A 27,056-nucleotide genomic window follows, 5' to 3' on the forward strand; every position below is an offset into this window, starting at 1 on the left:
GATGAAAAACAGTATGATGCTGCCACCACCATGATTCACTGTGGTGTTCTCGGGGTGATGAGAGGTGTTGGGTTTGCACCAGACATAGCGTTTTCCTTGATGGCCAAAAAGGTCAATTTTATTCTCATCTGACCAGAGTACCTTCTTCCATATGTTTGGGGAGTCTCCCACATGCCTTTTGGCGAACACCAAACATGTTTGCTTATTTTTTTCTTTAAGCAATGGCTTTTTTCTGGCCACTCTTCCGTAAAGCCCAGCTCTGTGGAGTGTATGGCTTAAAGTGGTCCTATGGACAGATACTCCAATCTCCGCTGTGGAGCTTTGCAGCTCCTCCAGGGTTATCTTTGGTCTCTTTGTTGCCTCTCTGTTTAATACCGTCCTTGCCTGGTCCATGAGTTTTGGTGGGCGGCCCTCTCTTGACAGGTTTGTTGTGGTGCCATATTCTTTCCATGTTTTAATAATGGATTTAATGGTGCTCCGTGGGATGTTCAAAGTTTCAGATATTTTTTTATAATCCAACCCTTATATGTACTTCTCCACAACTTTGTGCCTGACCTGTTTGTAGAGCTTCTTGGTTATCACGGTACCACTTGCTTGGTGGTGCCCCTTGCTTAGGGGTGTTGCAGACTCTGGTGCCTTTCGGAACAGGTGTATGTATACTGAGATCATGTGACAATTAGATTGCATACAGGTGGACTTTATTTAACTAGTTATGTGACTTCTGAAGGTAATTGGTTGCACCAGATCTTATTTAGGGGCCTCATAGCAAAGGGGGTGAATATGCACGCACCACTTTTCTGTTTTTATTTTTTTTAATTTCTTGAAATAAGTAATTTATTTCATTTCACTTCACCAATTTGGGCTATTTTGTGTATGTCCAATTCATGAAATCCAAATAAAAATTCATTTAAATTACAGGTTATAGTGCAACAAAATAGCAAAAACGCCAAGGGGGATGAATACTTTTGCATGGCACTGTAAGTAGAGTTAAAGTGACTATGCATAGATTATAAACAGAGAGTAGCAGCAGCGTAAAAGAGGGGTCTGGGTTGCCCGTTGATTAACTGTTCAGGAGTCTTATGGCTTGGGGGTAGAATCTGTTAAGAAGCCTTTTGGACCTAGACTTGGCACTCCGGTACCGCTTGCCGTACGGTAGCAGAGAAAGCAGTCTATGACTAGGGTGGCTGAAGTCTTTGACCATTTTCAGGACCTTGCTCTGACACCGCCTGATATAGAGGTCCTGGATGGCAGGAAGGTTGGCCCCAGTGATGTACTGGGCCGTACGCACTACCCTCTGTAGTGCCTTGCGGTCGGAGGCCGAGCAGTTGCCATACCAGGCAGTGATGGCTGTACTGTACTAGAAGTCAAACCTCTTTATTTTAATAACTCGTAGGCTATACTGTACTAGAAGTCAAACCTCTTTATTTTAATAACTCGTAGGCTATACTGTACTAGAAGTCAATCCTCTTTATTAGATTTAGAAAAGCAGCACATACTAATGTTATTACATTAACACCTTGGCTGTCAATTCTGGACAATTGTGTGCTGCCTTTGTATTATTGAGCCATTATTTGTAGTAGTTTCTCTCAATAAAATGCACATTTTTTCAGAACTATTTGAATTTTTATTGTTATAGAGCTAGTATTGTTGGATGAAATGAGGCATTGCATCAATCTTTCCCATGAAGGGGTCCTAGAGTCCTACAGTACCAACCTGGTTGACACGTGTATGTCCACAGACACTAAATACCACAGTATGCTGGGTGCACGACTCCGTATGCAAACGTGTGACAATCCTCTCTCTCCTTCTCTCTCTCCCTGCCCCTCCCTCCCTCCCTCAGCTCCGTCCGTTTGCCCCTCCCTGGAAGCCCCTGTCCACGGAAGGAAGTTTGGCTCCAAGTATTTTATCGGTCATGAGGTCCATTTCACCTGTTTCCATGGTTACCACCTGGTGGGCCCCGAGACACGTGTGTGTCAGGAGAACGGGAGTTGGAGCGGTGTCAACACCATCTGTAAAGGTAAAGGTACAGTACTGTCTGTCCAAACAGACAATATAGTCAAACACACATCACTTTAGGTAATGCTGGGCTGAGGAAATCATGAAGAGATGGACCAGCAGACACTGCTCCACCATACCTCTATTTGGCCAGTAATTTAATAAATGTTTCAATGTGTCTGTCCACCTGACACCAGAGCCCATCTAACTCTTTAGATTGCAGTTCCCACCAACACAACCTTTTGCCAGTGTGTTGTTTTGCTGTCTCCTACACACACGTTCCTCTTTAAAAATGACAGTCACTGTAAACTGTATTTCACTACTGCTGCTGCCATGGCCTCTGTCCTCACAATGCACAGGGATTTACTGGTATTACAGGGCGACAGAGAGCAGAGATGGGGAGAGAGAGATGGAGAGGGAGAGATGGAGAAAGGGTGTTAGTAAAGTGTAAGGAGGGAAGGTAACAGGGAAAAATGTTAACTACATGCTGACGTTATATCAGAGTGCTTTTATGTATTGGGACTGTGTTTTCACAGTATGTGTTTGCACTATAGCGATCCATCCATTCACCTGTTAATTCTTAGCTTTTACTACAGACATCACTATCACTGTAAACTACCATCCTGTTCTTCACAATTTGGCCCATGAAGATTTTAAAACTGTGGTCAGAGCAGCTGCAGCAGCTACACAAACACTCACTGTTGGGTAAATGCAATGTGACTATGTACACTTAACCTGGGTCGTGTTCATTAGGGAATGTTTAGTTTGTTACGCTGTAGAAAGAACACTACTGGACAGAAAGCTGCCATCTGCAACACCAACCCATTATTGTTCTAGAATCTACAGTAGTCTCTTCAGACGGAGGGTCCTGTAGACATGTAAAGATTGATGACAGCGGAAGAGAGAGGGAAAGAGAGGAGGAGAATAAAGAAGAGGAGAGAGAGGGTGAGAGAAAGAGAGGGAGCGAGAGAGGTAGAGGCAGAGGGGTAGAGAGAGAGAGAGGGGTAGCGAGTGGGTGAGAGAAAGGGAGAGAGAGAGAAAGAGAGGGTGAGAGCAAGAGAGGGGGAGTGAGAGGGAGAGAGAGAGAAAGAAAGAGAGGGTGAGAGAGAGGTATAGGAGGGCAGAGTATCAGTGTCTTTAGCTCTGTGAACTAATTGTATTTTGGACTAGGGAGGGAGAGAGGGAGGTCTTTAGCTCTGTGAACTAATTGTATTTTGGACTAGGGAGGGAGAGAGGGAGGTCTTTAGCTCTGTGAACTAATTGTATTTTGGACTAGGGAGGGAGAGAGGGAGGTCTTTAGCTCTGTGAACTAACTGTATTTTGGACTAGGGAGGGAGAGAGGGAGGTCTTTGCTTCTGAGAGCTTACTGTATTTTGGACCAGGGAGGGAGAGAGGGAGGTCTTTAGCTCTGTGTACTAACTGTATTTTGGACTAGGGAGGGAGAGTGGGAGGTCTTTGCTTCTGAGAGCTTACTGTATTTTGGACTAGGGAGGGAGAGAGGGAGGTCTTTAGCTCTGTGGACTAACTGTATGTTGGATTAGGGAGGGAGAGTGAGAGGTCTTTGCTTCTGAGAGCTTACTGTATTTTGGACTAGGGAGGGAGAGAGGGAGGTCTTTAGCTCTGTGGACTAACTGTATTTTGGATTAGGGAGGGAGAGTGAGAGGTCTTTGCTTCTGAGAGCTTACTGTATTTTGGACTCCTCCATGGTGTTAATTTGCCTTCCACAGGGGCCAGAAGACCATAGGACAGGTACAGATGTATAGGCCAACTTTACTCCCCAGGATATTTTTCAACAACTCTTCGATACATTTTCCATGTTTCATCTTCCCCTCATATTTTTAAAGTTAGACATTTTCTGTAGAGACCTGAGAACACCCTGATTGGACTGACTGAACCACTTTACATAGAGACCTGAGCACACACTGACTGAACCACTTTACATAGAGACCTGAGCACACTCTGACTGAACCACTTTACATAGAGACCTGAGAACACTCTGATTGGACTGACTGAACCACTATACATAGAGACCTGAGAACACCCTGACTGAACCACTTTACATAGAGACCTGAGCACACTCTGACTGAACCACTTTACATAGAGACCTGAGAACACCCTGACTGAACCACTTTACATAGAGACCTGAGAACACTCTGACTGAACCACTTTACATAGAGACCTGAGAACACTCTGACTGAACCACTTTACAGAGAGACCTGAGAACACCCTGACTGAACCACTTTACATAGAGACCTGAGAACACCCTGACTGAACCACTTTACATAGAGACCTGAGGACACTCTGACTGAACCACTTTACATAGAGACCTGAGGACACTCTGACTGAACCCTTTACATAGAGACCTGAGGACACTCTGACTGAACCACTTTACATAGAGACCTGAGAACACTCTGACTGAACCACTTTACATAGAGACCTGAGAACACTCTGACTGAACCACTTTACATAGAGACCTGAGAACATTCTGACTGAACCACTTTACATAGAGACCTGAGCACACTCTGACTGAACCACTTTACATAGAGACCTGAGAACACTCTGACTGAACCACTTTACATAGAGACCTGAGAACACTCTGACTGAACCACTTTACATAGAGACCTGAGAACACTCTGACTGAACTGACTGAACCACTTTACAGAGAGACCTGAGAACACCCTGACTGAACCACTTTACATAGAGACCTGAGCACACTCTGACTGAACCACTTTACATAGAGACCTGAGAACACCCTGACTGAACCACTTTAAATAGAGACCTGAGAACACCCTGACTGAACCACTTTAAATAGAGACCTGAGAACACTCTGACTGAACCACTTTACATAGAGCCCTGAGAACATTCTGACTGAACCACTTTACATAGAGACCTGAGAACACTCTGACTGAACCACTTTACATAGAGCCCTGAGAACATTCTGACTGAACCACTTTACATAGAGCCCTGAGAACATTCTGACTGAACCACTTTACATAGAGCCCTGAGAACACTCTGACTGAACCACTTTACATAGAGCCCTGAGAACATTCTGACTGAACCACTTTACATAGAGCCCTGAGAACATTCTGACTGAACCACTTTACATAGAGACCTGAGAACACCCTGACTGAACCACTTTACATAGAGACCTGAGAACACTCTGACTGAACCACTTTACAGAGAGACCTGAGAACACCCTGACTGAACCACTTTACATAGAGACCTGAGAACACTCTGACTGAACCACTTTACATAGAGACCTGAGAACACCCTGACTGAACCACTTTACATAGAGACCTGAGAACACTCTGACTGAACCACTTTACATAGAACCCTGAGAACACTCTGACTGAACTGACTGAACCACTTTACATAGAAACCTGAGCACACTCTGACTGAACCACTTTACATAGAGACCTGAGAACACTCAGACTGAACCACTTTACATAGAACCCTGAGAACACTCTGACTGAACTGACTGAACCACTTTACATAGAAACCTGAGCACACTCTGACTGAACCACTTTACATAGAGACCTGAGAACACTCAGACTGAACCACTTTACATAGAACCCTGAGCACACCCTGACTGAACTGACTGAACCACTTGGGATTTGTCTTAAATGACACCCTATTTAGTGCACTACTTTTGACTAGGGCCCATAAGTTGTGCACTACATATGGACTATGATGTAATTTGGGACACAACCCAGGACTGGCAGCAGGGCTACTGTAAAATAACCCCTTCTTGTGTTTCTGTTTCTCCCTACAGTCTTTTTGTTTTGGGGTTCCAGGAAGCAGAGGCTAAGGCCATGCATGCTGTCATTACAGCACCACGGCCCATGGTCTGATAGCATGCAGCTATGTTAAGCATGCTATTGATGGCTCTCATCTCTGTCCGGCCATCGCTACAGGCAGAAGTCCAGACATTCCAAGGCTGTGTAACAAATGGCATCCTTTTCACTGTGCACTTCTTTTGACCAGGGTATAGGGCTCTGGTCAAAAGTATTGCACTACTAAGAGAATATGATGCTATTTAGGACGTAGTGGTTATTATGGTGGAATAGCAGCAGCATGTAGAAGGGAAGGGGAATGTGCCCTGCTCTGGAATGTAGTCTAGTACTGTACAGGTGTTTTCTGAGTCCACTGAGACATTTAATGGTTTCATTCAGGGAGGGATCTGAGCTCCAGACTGAAGAATGGAACTTTTCTTATGCTCCCCTTGTCTGTTTGTGTGAGGACTAGGAACCCTTTTTAGCTGGCCAGCCTTCTCCCTCTTAGCTGGCCAACCGGCAGCCTTCTCCCTCTTAGCTGTCCGGTTGGCTGCCTTCTCCCTTTTAGCTGTCCGGTCGGCTGCCTTCTCCCTCTTAGCTGTCCGGTCGGCTGCCTTCTCCCTTTTAGCTGTCCGGTCGGCTGCCTTCTCCCTTTTAGCTGTCCGGTCGGCTGCCTTCTCCCTTTTAGCTGTCCGGTCGGCTGCCTTCTCCCTTTTAGCTGTCCGGTCGGCAGCCTTCTCCCTTTTAGCTGTCCGGTCGGCTGCCTTCTCCCTTTTAGCTGTCCGGTCGGCTGCCTTCTCCCTTTTAGCTGTCCGGTCGGCTGCCTTCTCCCTCTTAGCTGTCCGGTCGGCTGCCTTCTCCCTTTTAGCTGTCCGGTCGGCTGCCTTCTCCCTTTTAGCTGTCCGGTCGGCAGCCTTCTCCCTTTTAGCTGTCCGGTCGGCTGCCTTCTCCCTTTTAGCTGTCCGGTCGGCTGCCTTCTCCCTTTTAGCTGTCCGGTCGGCAGCCTTCTCCCTTTTAGCTGTCCGGTCGGCTGCCTTCTCCCTTTTAGCTGTCCGGTCGGCTGCCTTCTCCCTTTTAGCTGTCCGGTCGGCTGCCTTCTCCCTTTTAGCTGTCCGGTCGGCTGCCTTCTCCCTTTTAGCTGTCCGGTCGGCTGCCTTCTCCCTTTTAGCTGTCCGGTCGGCAGCCTTCTCCCTTTTAGCTGTCCGGTCGGCTGCCTTCTCCCTTTTAGCTGTCCGGTCGGCAGCCTTCTCCCTTTTAGCTGTCCGGTCGGCTGCCTTCTCCCTTTTAGCTGTCCGGTCGGCTGCCTTCTCCCTTTTAGCTGTCCGGTCGGCAGCCTTCTCCCTTTTAGCTGTCCGGTCGGCTGCCTTCTCCCTTTTAGCTGTCCGGTCGGCAGCCTTCTCCCTTTTAGCTGTCCGGTCGGCTGCCTTCTCCCTTTTAGCTGTCCGGTCGGCTGCCTTCTCCCTTTTAGCTGTCCGGTCGGCTGCCTTCTCCCTTTTAGCTGTCCGGTCGGCTGCCTTCTCCCTTTTAGCTGTCCGGTCGGCTGTCTTCTCCCTTTTAGCTGTCCGGTCGGCTGCCTTCTCCCTTTTAGCTGTCCGGTCGGCTGCCTTCTCCCTTTTAGCTGTCCGGTCGGCTGCCTTCTCCCTTTTAGCTGTCCGGTCGGCTGCCTTCTCCCTTTTAGCTGTCCGGTCGGCTGCCTTCTCCCTTTTAGCCTTCCTGCCGGCCGCCTTCTCCCTATTAGCCTGGCTTTCAGGGGCTGCTCCAGGTCAGACAAGGTCACCTGTGTGTTATTCCTCCTCCAGCAGTAGAATAATCAGTCATTCCACCAATCCAGAGAGAGGTGGCGGTGGATACAGGGTGGGGGTAGAGTAGGGTGTGTATTATTCTTAATCCCCTGATAGAGCCACTACTCTCAAGAGAAAGACAGCTTTCTTCTAACTTTGTCCACTTTGCAATTGAAGAGACATTTTTGTTGTAATGGATTAAGTTTCCAAGCTAGAGGAGTAACCTTTTCTTCATGTTTATAAAACACTACACATCTCTTCTAGACAGCTTTTCACTTGTTATAAGCAATGACATGAACAGAGTCAGTGGAAGGCACGTGTCTCTTAAAATTATAGAGTAAAAACCATTAAAACCATAATGCTAATAAAACCATTCCAACCGTCTCTGGAGAGCTGTATTCATCATGCTCACATAATCACCATCCATCCCTGCAAGTCCATTTAGCTCAAACTATACCCCTTCTTTATACAGTATGAATCAGGAGTGAAGCATTTAATCTCTTATTTAAAGCACTTTAAACTGAGAGGCTGGAGACTTGAAGGGAAGTATTGACGGGGAAAGTAATGAATTGTCCTCTGTCCGTAAATGATGATGCCAGGTTAGTCTGGTCTGATTCTGCTGTATAACGTATCACCCCTCCCCTGGACAGAGAGCAGACAAACAGTTGATGTCGGAAGTTTACATACACCTTAGCCAAATACATTTAAACAACATTTTTCACAATTCCTGAAATTTAGTGCGAGTCAAAATTCCCTGTTTGAGGTCAGTTAGGATCACCACTTTATGTTAAGAATGTAAAATGTCAGAATAATAGTAGTGAGAATGATTTATTTCAGCTTTTATTTCTGTCATCACATTCCCAGTGGGTCAGAAATTTACATACACTCAATTAGTATTTGGTAGCATTGCCTTTAAATGGTTTTAACTTGGGTCAAACGTTTCAGGTAGCCTTCCACAAGCTTCCCACAATAAGTTGGGTGAATTTTGGCCCATTCCTCCTGACAGAGCTGGTGCAACTGAGTCAGGTTTGTTGGCATCCTTGCTTGCAAGGTCAGGGCTTTGTGATGGCTACTCCAATACCTCGACTTTGTTGTCCTTAAGCCATTTTGCCACAACTTTGGAAGTGCACTTTGGGTCATTATCCATTTCGAAGACCCATTTGTGACCAAGCTTTAACTTCCTGACTGAAGTCTTGAGATGTTGCTTCAATATATCCACATAATTTTCCTCCCCATGATGCGAACTATTTTGTGAAGTGCACCAGTACCTCCTGCAGCAAAGCACCCCCGCAACATGATGCTGCCACCCCCATGCTTACCGGTTGGGATGGTGTTCTTCGGCTTACAAGCTTCACCCTTTTTCCTCCAAACATAACGATGGTCATTATGGCCAAACAGCTCTATTTTTGTTTCATCAGACCAGAGGACATTTCTCCAAAAAGTACGATATGTGTTGCAAACCGTAGTCTGGCTTTTTGTGGCGGTTTTGGAGCAGTGGCTTCTTCCTTGCTGAGCGACCTTTCAGGTTATGTCGATATAGGACTCGCTTTACTGTGGATATAGATACTTTTATACCTGTTTCCTCCAACATCTTCACAAGGTCCTTTGCTGTTGTTCTTGGATTGATTTGCATTTTTCTCCCCAAAGTACGTTCATCTCTAGGAGACAGAACGCGTCTCCTTCCTGAGCAGTATGACGGCTGTGGTTCCATGGTGTTTATACTTGCGTACTATTGTTTGTAAAGATGAGCGTGGTACCTTCATGTGTTTGGAAATTACTCCCGAGGATGAATCAGACTTGTGGATGTCTACAATTTATTTTCTGAGGTCTTGGCTGATTTCTTTTGATTTTCCCATGATGTCAAGCAAAGAGGCACTGAGTTTGAAGGTAAGCCTTGAAATACATCCACAGGTACACCTCCAATTGACTCAAATTATGTCAATTAGCCTATCAGAAGCTTTATGGAATTTTCAAGCTGTTTAAAGGCACAGTCAACTTAGTGTATGTAAACTTCTGACCCACTGGAGTTGTGATACAGTGAATTATAAGTGAAATAATGTCTGTAAATAATATTTGGAAAAATACTTGTGTCATGCATGAAGTAGATGTCCTAACCAACTTGCCAAAACTATAGTTTGTTAACAAGAAATGTGTGGAATGGTTGAAAAACGAGTTTTAATGACTCAAACCTAAGTGTATGTAAACTTCTGACTTGAACTGTACAGCTCCTAGATGGGTCTAAGACAAGCAGAGAACTGACAGTGGAACAATGTATGTATTTTCAACAGTTTCAACCACAGAGTTAAATAGAACACTAGAATGGATATTGGGATTCCACATGCCAGGAAATGTGACAGCAGGGCGGCCATCTTGTTCAGGGACATCTTTCATTCTTTCAGCTCTCCCTTTTGTCCATAGATGTGAGTGAGTGCTCCAGTAACCCATGCCAGAACGGAGGGACCTGTGTAGAGGGAGTAAACCAGTACAGGTGCACCTGTTCACAGAGCTGGAATGGATCCAACTGTCAGCACCAGACACAGACAGGTCAGCAGTACCAGACATCATACACCTGAGACCCTACCAGAACACATAGGAACTAACAACAACTGCATGACATTGCTATTCGTTAATATCTCACGTATTATGTTTTGTTGCATATCTTCTTATGGCTGGGGGCAGTATTGAGTAGCTTGGATGAATAAGGTGCCCAGAGTAAACTGCCTGCTACTCAGGCCCAGAAGCTAAGATATGCATATTATTAGTAGATTTGATTTGATGTTGTGTTGATAGTCTGTGTTGTGTTGTTAGTCTGTGTTGTGTTATCTATTTTGTGTTGTTAATCTGTGTTGTGTTAGTCTGTGTTGCGTTGTTAGTCTGTGTTGCGTTGTGTTGTCTGTGTTGTATTGTCTGTGTTGTGTTGTTGGTCTGTGTTGTGTTGTTGGTCTGTGTGTTGTTGTTGGTCCGTGTTGTTAGTCTGTGTTGTGTTTATACGTCTATGTCCTCATCTGTGTTGTTAGTCTGTGTTGTGTTGTTAGTCTGTGTTGTGTTTATACGTCTATGTCCTCATCTGTGTTGTTTGTCGATGTATTGTCATGTACAGTACGTCTGCATGGTTGTGTTGTGTTTGTGCTTTATGTGCGTGATTGTGTTGTCCAGTGGTGCACAGGCCCTCGAGGCCCTCTCTGGGCCACCGGGCGAAGTTTAAGCTCTTCCCTCTCTCGTGTTCAGCGCCGCCAGAGTGGAGCGTCATGAACGACCCGGCGTTCAGCAGACGTCCCCGCTGTGCCAAAGTGGACCGCGCCCAACACTGCAGCTGCGATGCTGGCTTTCACATGAGTGGGACATCTGACAACAGTATCTGCCAGGGTGAGATATGAGATGCTTTAGTGTTGGATGAAGTGATGAAGTGAGTTCCCACCTTACCCAGGATACTTTGTGAGCCTGGTTGGTTATAGTGTGTGTAGCGTTTAGCCAAGCTAAGCGTTCAGTCTGGTTTAACTTCGCTAAGCGTTCAGTCTGGTTTAACTACGCTAAGCGTTCAGTCTGGTTTAACTACACTAAACGTTCAGTCTGGTTTAACCACGCTAAGCGTTCAGTCTTGTTTAATCACACTAAGCGTTCAGTCTGGTTTAACCACGCTAACCGTTCAGTCTGGTTTAACCACGCTAAGCGTTCAGTCTGGTTTAACCACGCTAAGCGTTCAATCTGGTTTAACTATGCTAAGCGTTCAGTCTGGTTTAACCACGCTAAGCGTTCAGTCTGGTTTAACCAAGCTAAGCGTTCAGTCTGGTTTAACCAAGCTAAGCGTTCAATCTGATTTAACCACGCTAAGAGTTCAGTCTTGTTTAATCACGCTAAGCGATCAGTCTGGTTTAACCACGCTAAGCGTTCAGTCTGGTTTAACTACGCTAAGCGTTCAGTCTGGTTTAACAATGGTAAGCGTTCAGTCTGGTTTAACCACGCTAAGCGTACAGTCTGGTTTAACCACGCTAAGCGTTCATTCTGGTTTAACCACGCTAAGCGTTCAGTCTGGTTTAACCACGCTAAGCGTTCAGTCTGGTTTAACCACGCTAAACGTTCAGTCTGGGTTAACCACGCTAAGCGTTCAGTCTGGTTTAACCACGCTAAGTGTTCAGTCTGGTTTAACCACGCTAAGCGTTCAGTCTGGTTTAACCACGCTAAGCGTTCATTCTGGTTGAACCACGCTAAGCGTTCATTCTGGTTTAACCACGCTAAGCGTTCAGTCTGGTTTAACCACGCTAAGCGTTCAGTCTGGTTTAACCACGCTAAGCGTTCAGTCTGGTTTAACCACGCTAAGCGTTCAGTCTGGTTTAATCACGCTAAGCGTTCAGTCTGGTTTAATCACGCTAAGTGTTCAGCCTGGTTTAACCACGCTAAGCGTTCAGTCTGGTTTAATCACGCTAAGCGTTCAGTCTGGTTTAATCACGCTAAGTGTTCAGCCTGGTTTAACCACGCTAAGCGTTCAGTCTGGTTTAACCAAGCTAAGCGATCAGCCTGGTTTAACCACGCTAAGCCAAGGTGGAAAGGGCCTGTGGGGCTCCGATAACAAAACTCACTGTATAAAATAAATAATTAAAATACTGATCTATATTGTATGCTCCAAAAAAAAGGGAAATTATATTATTTTAGACTTATACAATTGCTTAGAGAAATATATATTATTTCACAAGTAATACTTTTTTTCTCCTTAAAAAAGCAGGGGTGAAAATTATTTGACACCCCTCTTTTCAATACCTTTCAAAAACCTGGAGGTTTTTCAGCAAGACAATAACCACCAGCACACATCAAAATCCACAAAGAAATTGTTAATTGGCCACGGAATCAAAATTTTGCAGTGGCCATGTCAGTCTCCGGAATTGAAACCTATTGAAAACCTGTGGTTTGAATTGAAGAGGGCAGTCCATAAGCGCAAGCGAAGGATATCAAGGATCTGGAAGGATTCTGTATGAAGGAATGGGCTAAGATCCCTCCCAATGTGTTCTCCAACTCACAAAATATATTAGAAAAAGGTGAGGTATTGAAAGGTAAAAAATAAATAAAAAGGGAAATAAATTCGTACTTTTTTTCCCGGAGCAATTGTATTAGTATATATTAGTATATACACTGCTCAAAAAAATAAAGGGAACACTTAAACAACACAAAGTAACTCCAAGTCAATCACACTTCTGTGAAATCAAACTGTCCACTTAGGAAGCAACACTGATTGACAATACATTTCACATGCTGTTGTGCAGATGGAATAGACAAAAGGTGGAAATTATAGGCAATTAGCAAGACACCCCCCAAAACAGGAGTGATTCTGCAGGTGGTGACCACAGACCACTTCTCAGTTCCTATGCTTCCTGGCTGATGTTTTGGTCACTTTTGAATGCTGGCGGTGCTTTCACTCTAGTGGTAGCATGAGACGGAGTCTACAACCCACACAAGTGGCTCAGGTAGTGCAGTTCATCCAGGATGGCACATCAATGCGAACTGTGGCAAAAAGGTTTGCTGTGTCTGTCAGCGTAGTGTCCAGAGCATGCAGGTGCTACCAGGAGACAGACCAGTACATCAGGAGACGTGGAGGAGGCCGTAGGAGGGCAACAACCCAGCAGCAGGACCGCTACCTCCGCCTTTGTGCAAGGAGGTGCACTGCCAGCGCCCTGCAAAATGACCTCCCGCAGGCCACAAATGTGCATGTGTCTGCTCAAACGGTCAGAAACAGACTCCATGAGGGTGGTATGAGGGCCCGACGTCCACAGGTGGGGGTTGTGCTTACAGCCCAACACAGTGCAGGACGTTTGGCATTTGCCAGAGAACACCAAGATTGGCAAATTCGCCACTGGCGCCCTGTGCTCTTCACAGATGAAAGCAGGTTCACACTGAGCACATGAGCACATGTGACAGACGTGACAGAGTCTGGAGATGCCGTGGAGAACGTTCTGCTGCCTGCAACATCCTCCAGCATGACCGGTTTGGCGGTGGGTCAGTCATGGTGTGGGGTGGCATTTCTTTGTGGGGCCGCACAGCCCTCCATGTGCTCGCCAGAGGTAGCCTGACTGCAATAGGTACCGAGATGAGATCCTCAGACCCCTTGTGAGACCATATGCTGACACATGCACGTTTGTGGCCTGCTGGAGGTCATTTTGCAGGGCTCTGGCAGTGCACCTCCTTGCACTAAGGTGGAGGTACCGGTCCTGCTGCTGGGTTGTTGCCCTCCTACGGCCTCCTCCACGTCTCCTGATGTACTGGCCTGTCTCCTGGTAGCGCCTGCATGCTCTGGACACTACGCTGACAGACACAGCAAACCTTTTTGCCACAGTTCGCATTGATGTGCCATCCTGGATGAACTGCACTACCTGAGCCACTTGTGTGGGTTGTAGACTCCGTCTCATGCTACCACTAGAGTGAGAGCACCGCCAGCATTCAAAAGTGACCAAAACATCAGCCAGGAAGCATAGGAACTGAGAAGTGGTCTGTGGTCACCACCTGCAGAATCACTCCTGTTTTGGGGGGTGTCTTGCTAATTGCCTATAATTTCCACCTTTTGTCTATTCCATTTGCACAACAGCATGTGAAATGTATTGTCAATCAGTGTTGCTTCCTAAGTGGACAGTTTGATTTCACAGAAGTGTGATTGACTTGGAGTTACATTGTGTTGTTTAAGTGTTCCCTTTATTTTTTTGAGCAGTGTATATACAATTTAAAAAAGAATAGAGCATACAATATAGCCCAGTATTTGAATTATTTGTTTTATAGTCATGTTTGCTCATCTTTATCAAGGGTGTCAATAATTTCGTGCTCCACTTTGGTGTCCACTTGCCAAAATGTGTCCATATCGATTAGCTGTGTATCTAGGGCCTTTGATAGAACTTGCCAAATTCCAACCAGCCTACCTAATGATGCAAAGCATCTGTTTCATATGAGTGGTACCTCAGAAAACTCTGCCAGGGTAAGACTGGCCTTATACAGAAACAACCCCTAGCACCTACCCACTAAACATTAGTTGGGATTGGATAGATTAGATGACTCTCATTTAGGCATTCAACAACTCTTACCATCCCTCCTTACCCCCTCACGGACAGCCAGACAGAACAGATGCCCTTTACCCCAAATCCTTCTAGCTACTGTATCTCTCTATCACGCTCTAACCTTTCAATTTACCCTCCTCTCTTTTCTCTCTCTTTCTCCTACTTTCCACCCTGTTGTTTGTACCCCCACATGTCTGATCATGTGACTGACGTGTGTGTCTCCCCTCCACTCTCTCTCTCCTCCCAGATGTAAATGAGTGTGAGGTGTACCGGCTGGACCAGGGGGGCAAGCTGTGTGTGTACGAGTGTGTCAACATACCAGGCTCCTACCACTGCTCCTGCCCCAGCCACTATAAGCTGCTGCCTGATGGTAGGAGCTGTGAGGGTGAGTGACAGGAGGGTAGGAGGAGATGGAGGGTAGGAGGGAGTGTAGAGGGAAGGGTAGGGATGGGAAGGGATTGGGGGAGGGTAGGAGGGATGGTAGGAGGAAGGGTTGGAGGGATTGAGGGAGGGTAGGATGGATGGTAGGAGGGATGGAGGGAGGGATGGATGGAGGGAGGGAGGGTAGGTGGGAGGGTAAGTGGGATGGGATGGAAGGAGGGTAGGAGAGATGTAGGGAGGGTAGGAGGGATGGTGGAAGGGTAGGAGGGATGGAGGGAGGGTAGGAGTTGTGGTGGAAGGGTAGGAGTATGAGGGAGGGTAGGAGGGATGGAGGGGGGGTAGGAGGGATGTAGGGGGGGTAGGAGGGATGGAAGGAGGGATGATAGGAGGGATGGAGGAAGGTAGAGATGGAGGGTGGGTAGGAGGGATGGAAGGAAGGACGGAGGAAGGCAGAGATGGATGTTGGGAGGGTAGGAGAAATGGATGGAGGGTAGGAGGGATGAAGGGAGGGTAGGAGGGAGGGATGGAGGGCAGTAGGAGAGATGGAGGGTAGGAGGGGATGGGGGATGGATGGAGGGCGGGAGGGTAGGTGGGATGGGATGGAAGGAGGGTAGGAGGGATGGTGGAAGGGTAGGAGGGATGGTGCAAGGGTAGGAGTTGTGGTGGAAGGGTAGGAGGGATGAGGGAGGGAGGGAGGGTAGGTGGGATGGGATGGAAGGAGGGTAGGAGAGATGGAGGATAAGAGTGATGTAGGGAGGGTAGGAGGGATGGTGGAAGGGTAGGAGGGATGGTGGAAGGGTAGGAGGGATGAGGGAGGGTAGGAGGGATGGAGGGGGGGGGTGGAAGGAGGGATGATAGGAGGGATGGAGGAAGGGAGAGATGGATGTTGGGAGGGTAGGAAGGATGGAGGAAGGGAGAGATGGAGGGTGGGTAGGAGGGATGGAAGGAAGGAAGGAAGGACGGAGGAAGGCAGAGATGGATGTTGAGAGGGTAGGAGGGAGGGTAGGAGAAATGGATGGAGGGTAGGAGGGATGAAGGGAGGGTAGGAGGGAGGGATGGAGGGCAATAGGAGAGATGGAGGGTAGGAGGGGATGGAGGGATAGAAGGTGATAGGAAGGGATGGAGTGTAGGAGGGGATAGAGGATAGTAGGGAGGGTAGGGGTGATGGAGGGGGGATGGAGGGTAGAAGGGGATGGAGGGATAGAGGGCGGTAGGGAGGGTAGGGGTGATGGAGGGAGGGTAGGAAGGGATAGAGGACAATGGCCCATGGTCCATGGTCTTGATCTTGGACCTATGCAAGGGGCTTTAGAGCTGGGTTTAGAACTCCAACGCTACAGGCAGGGAGCGCCACACTGGGGTTGTCTGAAAAAAATTCTAGCTGTCAAATCCGTGTGTCTGGAGGACGGAGGAAGCAAGGATTTGACAGTTAGTAATGCTTTCAGACACAGCCTGGGTCCTGGCTAAGGCGCTGTATAATGGGTCTGGTAGGGTTGTGGGGCTTACCCTTCTGGAGCTACGGGGATAGCAGTGATTTACATGACTAAACCCATCAGAACACCAATGGAGCTTCCAGTACATAAATAAAGGTGCAATGAGGGAATGGAGAATGAAGATGAGGGAATGGAGAATGGAGATGAGGGAATGCAGAATGGAGATGAGGGAATGGAGAATGGAGATGAGGGAATGGAGGGATGAAGAGAAGAAGGGATAAACAAACATCATGGTTGGTTTAGCTATGGAGTTCTTTGGAAAGAACGGCCGATCATGGTAGAGGGAGGTATTTCTGTAGAGGTGTCCGTCCTCTAGCCTCTGCCCTGACCCCTGTCCCCTGGCCGTAGTCCTCAATCCAGTTTGTTCTGCCTGCCCCCCTGTCGTTTCTTACCCTGCTCTACTGCTGGCCAGTGGAACAAATGAGAGAATGGTAGAGAAGGGAGGGAATGAAGGGGTGGAGAGAATAGAGGGATAAACAAACATCATGGTTTAGCTTAGCTATGGGTGAAGGTGTTTTGAAAGAAGGGGAGAAAAAGAGAGAGAGCAAGAGAGAAAGACGAGGCAGATGGCTGTATGTATTTATATGGAGGTGTCCCATGTCCCTCTCTCTGGCCTGGCCATAGGCTTTACTCCCCAGACCTGTTTCATCTGCCCTGTAAGCTTAAGAAGCGTTACTTTCTCTGCTGGCCAGTGGAACAGATGACCTCACCACTTCACAGCAGAACAGAAGGAATGTCTTGGTCCAGGATGCGAGACAAGCCGTTTGACAGACTAAACTGAACTACTAATGTCTCACTATTTATTTTTCTGTTTCATTTATTCTCTCTCTCTCTTCCCCTCTCTCTTCTCTCCCCTACCTCCCATCCCCCCTCTCTCCCTCCCTCTCTTTCCCTCTCTCTCCCTCTTTGTCTCTCATGTTGTCCTCCAGATGTTGATGAGTGTCTGACCCAGCAGCACAACTGCAGTAGAGGAACAACATGTATCAACACAGGAGGAGGGTTCCAGTGTGTGAGCCCGGAGTGTCCCCGATCACACGGCAACATCAGCTACGTCAAGACGTCTCCCTTGTAAGTAGTTCAGATAGGCACCGTGTGTGTGTGTGTGTGTGTGTGTGTGTGTGTGTGTGTGTGTGTGTGTGTGTGTGTGTGTGTGTGTGTGTGTGTGTGTGTGTGTGTGTGTGTGTGTGTGTGTGTGTGTGTGTGTGTGTGTGTGTGGGGGGGGGGGGTTGTTGCTCAGCTTTCTTCTAATTTTCCACTCTGCGGCCAATTGAAGAAGCGTTTTTTGTTTTGGAAAGGATTAAGTTTCTAATTTTCTTCAGATATATAAAATGAAACAAGCCTCTCCTACAGAGTTATTGCTATACGTTTTAGGAAAACAAACACACCAACCCTTGGAGTCATTGAAGGGCAAGTCCCTTAAAATGATACAAGAACTCATAGGAACGCTCATAAAACCATACCAGTCGGACAAACAAAGTATGTGAGTAAAAAACTCTCTCAAACAATATTGTTTCTTCATACAGGATGAATCATGACTGAAACATCTCATCTTTCATTTCAAACATTTTGACCAGGGAGGCTGGAGACTTGACTCAATACTAAGGGGGAAAAGAATGAATTGTCCTCTGTCTTTAAACGATGGTACCAGGTTGTGTGTGTGTGTTTGATCATGTGATTGATCTGTCTGCTGTACGCATTTGTCTGTTCATGTCACTAGAGTCCAAAATAAGTGAAAATTTTACATTTACATTTTAGTCATTTAGCAGACGCTCTTATCCAGAGCGACTTACAGTAGAGTGCATACATTTTATTACATTTTTACATACTGAGACAAGGATATCCCTACCGGCCAAACCCTCCCTAACCCGGACGACGCTATGCCAATTGTGCGTCGCCCCACGGACCTCCCGGTTGCGGCCGGCTGCGACAGAGCCTGGGCGCGAACCCAGAGACTCTGGTGGCGCAGCTAGCACTGCGATGCAGAGCCCCACCCGGGAGGCCAAATGACATCTTCATGTTTCCACCTTATTTGAAGTAGTCTCAAACTCTCCAGAATACATGTAGAATCTCTAGCTCTGTCTTCTAGAATCCCACTAACAGCTGTTCTAGTTCAGGGTTCTGTGTCCTGGCCTCCTGGCTATATGATCACAACCACCATCCTTTCCAAGATGCCTTGGCCTCAGTCTTAGATAGTGTTTGCCAACTCCTTACAAATTGCCTCATTTAAAGGCAATAAAGGTATGAAATGTAGCTCTGTCCACTCCTACTGAACCATCACTGTGCTGAAAGACTGCAGGACTGCCAGTGGAGGAGAGAGAGAAAGAGAGCAAGCGGGAGAGACAGGGTGAATAAGTACACGGAGACAGAGAAATACTGTTGACAGGGTTTCTCCATTTCACTCTAAATCACAAGCCTACAGTCTTAGAACAAAAGGTGCTATCTAGAACCTAAAAGGGTTCTTTGGCTGCCCCCAATGGAACATCCTTTGAAGAACACTTTTGGGTTCCATGTAGGGTTCTATATGGAACCCAAAAGTGTTCTACCTGGAAAAAAAAAAAATTCTGCCTGGAACCAAAAGGGTTCTCCAATGGGGACAGCCAAAGAACCCTTTTGGAAGTCTTTGTTCTAAGAGTGTAGGGAGGGAGGAAAAATGATGTACACTTTTCTCCTTGTTTATTTTCCCACGGAGACTGATTTATGTAACAATACTTTAATCACAATGTAATACTGTGTATGGATCTTTCCACAGTAAACTTACTTAAACTGATGTAATGTTATTTTGGTCTCAACATCTCCTCTCTTCTCCCTCACAGTCAGTGTGAGAGAAACCCCTGCCCTATGGATAGTCGTTCCTGTCACCTGGCTCCTAAGACGGTCTCCTTCCACTACCTCTCCCTCCCCTCCAACCTCCAGACACCGGCTACCCTGTTCCGCATGGCGACCGCAGCCGCCCCCGGCCGCCCCGGCCCCGATAGCCTGCGATTCGGCATTGTCGGGGGCAACAGCCGCGGGATGTTCGTGATGCAAAGGTCGGACCGCCAGACGGGCGAATTAATCCTAGTTCAGAGGTTAACAGGACCACAGGATATCAGCGTTGATGTGGACATGTCCGAGTATAGTGATCGCACCTTCCAGGCTAAGCATGTAGCGAAGGTGCATGTTCTGGTATCAGCGTATAACTTCTGAGGAGGATGGACGGACAGAGGAACGAGTGACAGGGACAGAGGGAGGGAGAAGAGGAACGAGTGAGAAGGAGAGAGGGAGAAGGACGGAGAGAGGGAGAAGGACGGAGAAAGGGAGAAGAACGGAGAAAGGGAGGAGGAGAGAGGGAGAAGGACAGAGAGAGGGAGGAGGGCGGAGAGAGAAGGAGAAGGACAGAGAGAGGGAGGAGGACTGAGAGAGGGAGGAGGGCGGAGAGAGAAGGAGAAGGACGGAGAGAGGGAGAAGGACGGAGAAAGGGAGAAGAACGGAGAAAGGGAGAAGGACAGAGAGAAGGAGAAGGACGGAGAGAGGGAGAAGGACAGAGAGAGAAGGAGAGAGAAGGGAGAAGGGAGGAGAGAGGGAGGAGGACGGAGAGAGAGAGGGAGAAGTTGGAATGAAACGACAGAGCGGGAGAAGAACAGAATGGTTTGGACTGACGTCGATTATGAAGTATATGAATGAGGATGGAACTGAAATGAATGAATGGTGTACTGAGTGAGTTAATTACTGAATATGAGTGAGTGGGTGAGTGAGTAAACATTTGTAAAGCAAACTAACAGAGTGGTAATGGAATGGTAATATTATGCTGTTGTTTTTACTTTCTTCTCTTTGATTGGCTCAGGAGTTGGGCCCTGAGGTTGCCATGGTGACCGAAGGCTCTGCTCGTATATATACAATGACATTGTGTAGATCAGTTTAAAGGCCCACTCTGTTCCTTTAAAGCTGTTTATCAAAACGGCTGAAAATATCACAGAACCCCCAGAACCCCTGAATGCGTCCAAAGTGGCACCCTATTCACTATTAAATAAACTACTTTTTAGTGCACTATGTAGGGAATGGGGTGCCATTTGGGACATAGACCCTTTAAAACATGAAGCACTCACATGGCCCTGATTTATAAGAATATGTTGTTGTTGTTGTTTATTTTGACATACTCAGTGATTCAATGCAGTGTGATTTTACCTTATATCAGGTACAGATGTTTTTACTGGCTTGCTTTGTGATTATAGGACCAAAACTCTAAGAACAACTTAAGGCGGTTTGGATTTAGTTTTTAACAATAGTATTGTACTCTGACATATTTCTAGTATCATATTGGGCTATTTAGATATGATGTAACTATTACAGGGTAACTACAGTGATTTGGCAGCCTTGCCAATGCAGTGTACAATATTATCTGATGTTTTAAGGAGTCTTTATTATCACACATATCTATTTCTCCTGAAATAAAGACCGTCCTTCGCTACTACTTTTACCTAATTTACACCCAACAAATCAGTTAGTTTGACCTGATTTACACCCCGTGTCCCTATCCCACAACACATCAGTTAGTTTGACCTGATTTACACCCCGTGTCCCTATCCCACAACACATCAGTTAGTTTGACCTGATTTACACCCTGTGTCCCTATCCCACAACACATCAGTTAGTTTGACCTGATTTACATCCCGTGTCCCTATCCCACAACACATCAGTTAGTTTGACCTGATTTACACCCCGTGTCCCTATCCCACAACACATCAGTTAGTTTGACCTGATTTACATCCCGTGTCCCTATCCCACAACAAATCAGTTAGTTTGACCTGATTTACACCCCGTGTCCCTATCCCACAACACATCAGTTAGTTTGACCTGATTTACACCCCGTGTCCCTATCCCACAACACATCAGTTAGTTTGACCTGATTTACACCCTGTGTCCCTATCCCACAACACATCAGTTAGTTTGACCTGATTTACATCCCGTGTCCCTATCCCACAACACATCAGTTAGTTTGACCTGATTTACACCCCGTGTCCCTATCCCACAACACATCAGTTAGTTTGACCTGATTTACATCCCGTGTCCCTATCCCACAACACATCAGTTAGTTTGACCTGATTTACACCCCGTGTCCCTATCCCACAACACATCAGTTAGTTTGACCTGATTCACACCCTGTGTCCCTATCCCACAACACATCAGTTAGTTTGACCTGATTTACACCCCGTGTCCCTATCCCACAACACATCAGTTAGTTTGACCTGATTTACACCCCATGTCCCTATCCCACAACACATCAGTTAGTTTGACCTGATTTACATCCCGTGTCCCTATCCCACAACACATCAGTTAGTTTGACCTGATTTACACCCCATGTCCCTATCCCACAACACATCAGTTAGTTTGACCTGATTTACATCCCGTGTCCCTATCCCACAACACATCAGTTAGTTTGACCTGATTTACATCCCGTGTCCCTATCCCACAACACATCAGTTAGTTTGACCTGATTTACGTCCCGTGTCCCTATCCCACAACACATCAGTTAGTTTGACCTGATTTACACCCCATGTCCTTATCCCACAACACATCAGTTAGTTTGACCTGATTTACACCCCATGTCCCTATCCCACAACACATCAGTTAGTTTGACCTGATTTACATCCCGTGTCCCTATCCCACAACACATCAGTTAGTTTGACCTGATTTACACCCCATGTCCCTATCCCACAACACATCAGTTAGTTTGACCTGATTTACATCCCGAGTCCCTATCCCACAACACATCAGTTAGTTTGACCTGATTTACACCCCATGTCCCTATCCCACAACACATCAGTTAGTTTGACCTGATTTACACCCCATGTCCCTATCCCACAACACATCAGTTAGTTTGACCTGATTTACATCCCGTGTCCCTATCCCACAACACATCAGTTAGTTTGACCTGATTTACACCCCATGTCCCTATCCCACAACACATCAGTTAGTTTGACCTGATTTACATCCCGTGTCCCTATTCCACAACACATCAGTTAGTTTGACCTGATTTACATCCCGTGTCCCTATCCCACAACACATCAGTTAGTTTGATCTGATTTACACCCCATGTCCCTATCCCACAACACATCAGTTAGTTTGACCTGATTTACACCCCATGTCCCTATCCCACAACACATCAGTTAGTTTGACCTGATTTACATCCCGTGTCCCTATCCCACAACACATCAGTTAGTTTGACCTGATTTACACCCCATGTCCCTATCCCACAACACATCAGTTAGTTTGACCTGATTTACATCCCGTGTCCCTATCCCACAACACATCAGTTAGTTTGATCTGATTTACACCCCATGTCCCTATCCCACAACACATCAGTTAGTTTGACCTGATTTACACCCCATGTCCCTATCCCACAACACATCAGTTAGTTTGACCTGATTTACATCCCGTGTCCCTATCCCACAACACATCAGTTAGTTTGACCTGATTTACACCCCATGTCCCTATCCCACAACACATCAGTTAGTTTGACCTAATTTACACCCCATGTCCCTATCCCACAACACATCAGTTAGTTTGACCTGATTTACACCCCATGTCCCTATCCCACAACACATCAGTTAGTTTGACCTGATTTACACCCCATGTCCCTATCCCACAACACATCAGTTAGTTTGACCTGATTTACACCCCGTGTCCCTATCCCACAACACATCAGTTAGTTTGACCTGATTTACATCCCGTGTCCCTATCCCACAACACATCAGTTAGTTTGACCTGATTTACATCCCGTGTCTCTATCCCACAACACATCAGTTAGTTTGACCTGATTTACATCCCGTGTCCCTATCCCACAACACATCAGTTAGTTTGACCTGATTTACATCCCGTGTCCCTATCCCACAACACATCAGTTAGTTTGACCTGATTTACATCCCGTGTCCCTATCCCACAACACATCAGTTAGTTTGACCTGATTTACACCCCGTGTCCCTATCCCACAACACATCAGTTAGTTTGACCTGATTTACATCCCGTGTCCCTATCCCACAACACATCAGTTAGTTTGACCTGATTTACACCCCATGTCCCTATCCCACAACACATCAGTTAGTTTGACCTGATTTACATCCCGTGTCCCTATCCCACAACACATCAGTTAGTTTGACCTGATTTACATCCCGTGTCCCTATCCCACAACACATCAGTTAGTTTGACCTGATTTACACCCCATGTCCCTATCCCACAACACATCAGTTAGTTTGACCTGATTTACACCCTGTGTCCCTATCCCACAACACATCAGTGAGGGAGGTCAAGTGATGAGTAATATGATCAGCTATGTTCAGGTCAAAAGACGAATTGATCAGAAAAAAAGCATGTTTATCAGGGAAGTCCTTTGAAATCACAAACCAGAATGGAGGTCAAAGCCTGCACATACTGGACTGTTGGTCAATGTCAGAACCGAAGGAATGTCAGATCAGAGCTTTCATTTAATTTTGACTGGAGTAATAGCCATATGGAAATTAAAGATATACCTCAGTGTGTTTTTCAATTATTTATTTGTCCGAGAGAGACTAGAGAGAGCGAGCGAGAGAGAGGGAGAAAGGGCGTAATGTTCACCACATGTGCTTTCTCTCTCGTCTTTCTTACTCTCCGTCTTTCTCCGCTCCTCCAGAGAGAGAGAGAGAGAGAAAAAAGAGAAAGACATGCCCTGGTCGTGTACTCACTACACCCCTGCCTCAAAATGACAATGCTCTTTAATGGCCGACTCAATACTTATCATTAGTAACATGCCTCCTGCACTCAGCTTGCTGTCCTCATTTGAAGCTGTATGCTTGGCCTATTTGATGATGCACACATGTTTTGTAGAAGTTCAGAGGAGGGTGATATTGCTGGAGACAGTTAGAGAGCAGAGTAATGTCTAGTCTGGGTAACGCCTAACTCTCCAATTCCTCCTGACTTCAGAGTCTGGAATGACTCTTTGATGTTGTCGGCACAATGCGTCAATAATGAAGGGGGCTTTGCTTTTACTGGTTGGTTCTCCTCTGTGTCTTTCTCACTCAAATGCACAGCCACACACAGCCCCCAAGCGCCACCCCGTTCCATTACAACAGAAAGGGGCAGTACTTTATCCTTGTTCAATACCATTTTCCCTCTACCACTAACTGCTAGTGGAATTTAAATGCTACAGTTGAAGTCAGAAGTTTACATACACCTTAGCCAAATACAATTTCTGACATTCAATCCTAGTAAAAATTCCCTGTCTTAGGTCAGTTAGGATCACCACTTTATTTAAAGAATGTGAAATGTCAGAATAATAGTCGAGAGAATGATTTATTTCAGCTTTTATTTATTTCATCACATTCCCAGTGTGTCAGAAGTTTACATACACTCAATTAGCATTTGGTAGCATTGCCTTTAAATTGTTTAACTTGGGTCAAACGTTTCGGGTAGCCTTCCACAAGCTTCCCACAAAAAGTTGGGTGAATTTTGGCCCATTCTGGTGAGCTGGTGGAACTGAGTCAGGTTTGTAGGCCTCCTTGCTCGCACACGCTTTTTTAGTTCTGCCCACACATTTTCTATATGATTGAGGTCAGGGCTTTGTGATGGCCACTACAATACCTTGACTTTGTTGACCTAAAGGCATTTTGCCACTACTTTGGAAGTATGCTTGGGGTCATTGTCCATTTGGAAGACCCATTTGTGACCAAGCTTTAACTTCCTGACTGATGTCTTGAGATCTAGCTTCAATATATCCACATAATTCCCCCCCCCCACGATGCCATCTATTTTGTGAAGTGCACCAGTCCCTCCTGCAGCAATGCGCCGCCACCCCGTGCTTCATGGTTGGGATGGTGTTCTTCGGCTTGCAAGCCTCTCCTTTTTCCTCCAAACATAACGATGGTCATTATGTCCAAACAGTTCTATTTCATCAGACCAGAGGACATTTCTCCAAAAAGTACGATCTTTGTCCCCATGTGCAGTTGCAAACCGTAGTCTGGCTTTATTATGGTGGTTTTGGAGGACTCGCTTTACTGTGGATATAGATACTTTTATACCTGTTTCCTCCAACATCTTCACAAGGTCCTTTGCTGTTATTCTGGGATTGATTTGCACTTTTCGCACTAAAGTACGTTAATCTCTAAGAGACAGAACGCGTCTCCTTCCTGAGCAGTATGACGGCTGTGGTTCCATGGTGTTTATACTTGCATACTATTGTTTGTACAGATGAACGTGGTACCTTCAGGCGTTTGGAAATTGCTCCCAAGGATGAACCAGACTTGTGGAGGTCTACAGTTTTTTTCTGAGGTCTTGGCTGATTTCTTTTGATTTTCCCATGATGTCAAGCAAAGAGACACTGAGTTTGAAGGTAGGCCTTGAAATACATCCACAGGTACACCTCCAATTGACTAAAATGATGTCAATTAGCCTAACATAAGCTTCTAAAGCCATGACATCATTTTATAGAATTTTCCAAGCTGTTTAAAGGCACAGTCAACTTAGTGTATGTTAACTTCTGACCCACTGGAATTGTGATACAGTGAATTATAAGTGAAATAATGTCTGTAAACAATTGTTGGAAAAATTACTTGTGTCATGCACAAAGTAGATGTCCTAACCACCTTGCCAAAACTAGTTTGTTAACAACAAATGTGTGGAGTGGTTGAAAAACAAGTTTTAATGACTCCAACCTAAGTGTATTTAAACTTCCGACTTCAACTGTATGTTTACATTTTGAAATGACGCCAGGCTCGGTTTGTTGGTTTGGAAAGTGTCTGAATTTTTTGGGGGGGAAAAGTTTGGTTACTAGCTTTTCATTTTAGATCCCACGATGTGATTAGCCCTTGTGGCTGGGACCGCGGATTGTCCTAGCCTTGTAGCTGTCTGGAATCCTACTGTTTGTTGCTGTTTCCACCTTCCCTGTGACCTGCCCTGTCTGGAATTGTGGAAAGTAACAGCGTAGCCTACATTGCCATGACAAAGACCAAAGCTGGTGGGAGTACTGTTGAGGACAGGGGTGTCTATCACAGGTGAAGGATCTTTCAAATGAACGAAAAGAGTTCTACAAGCAGTTGTTACAACATCAAGAAAATAGCTTCAAGTGTTTTGTCCGAATACTGGTGGATTCTACTAATAAAAGAATGGACGACCTGACCAGAGAGGCCCAGGACCTGAAGAACAGTTTGCAGTTCTCCCAGGGTCAGCTCGAGGAGTTGAAACAGGAAAACGGCAAGATGACAACATACAACAATCTGGAAGTCACTGAGAGAGGACATTAGTTCTGTATGTGAATCCATGATAACAATTACAGAGAAATAAGATTGTCTCGAGGGACGATCAAGGCAAAAAACCTTATTGTAGATGGTATTGCAGAAGCTCCACATGATACCTGGACGGAGTCTGAGGACAAAGTGAGGGAAATGATCTTGGAGAAACTAAAGATGGATCACAGGAAGATTGAGTTGGAGCGCGGACACAGGACTTGAAAACCCACCACCGGCTCAGGTGACAGGCCCAGGCCGATAGTCATCAAATTCCTGAGGTTCAAAGGACAAGGTAGCGGTTCTGGAAAGAGCCAAGAACTTGAGGGGAACCTACATCTTTCTCAACGAGGACTATCCTGAAGCGGTGCGT

General features: G+C 46.1%; 1 protein-coding gene across 1 annotated transcript in view; it reads left to right on the forward strand.

The window, feature by feature from the left end:
* Positions 1–23,283, forward strand: part of LOC129863000 (fibulin-7-like) — a 32,167-nt gene extending 8,884 nt beyond the window's left edge. The window contains exons 3-8 of the mRNA XM_055935067.1: positions 1,841–2,017; positions 9,968–10,093; positions 10,778–10,915; positions 14,828–14,965; positions 17,381–17,519; positions 19,265–23,283. Coding sequence (XP_055791042.1) covers positions 1,841–2,017; positions 9,968–10,093; positions 10,778–10,915; positions 14,828–14,965; positions 17,381–17,519; positions 19,265–19,637 — 1,091 coding nt within the window. The 3' untranslated portion in view covers positions 19,638–23,283. The remainder of the gene's footprint in view (positions 1–1,840; positions 2,018–9,967; positions 10,094–10,777; positions 10,916–14,827; positions 14,966–17,380; positions 17,520–19,264) is intronic.
* The last annotated feature ends 3,773 nt before the right edge of the window (positions 23,284–27,056 follow it).

This window comes from Salvelinus fontinalis, chromosome 1 (assembly GCF_029448725.1).
Source record: "Salvelinus fontinalis isolate EN_2023a chromosome 1, ASM2944872v1, whole genome shotgun sequence".
In the NCBI taxonomy this organism is placed as follows: Eukaryota; Metazoa; Chordata; class Actinopteri; order Salmoniformes; family Salmonidae; genus Salvelinus; species Salvelinus fontinalis.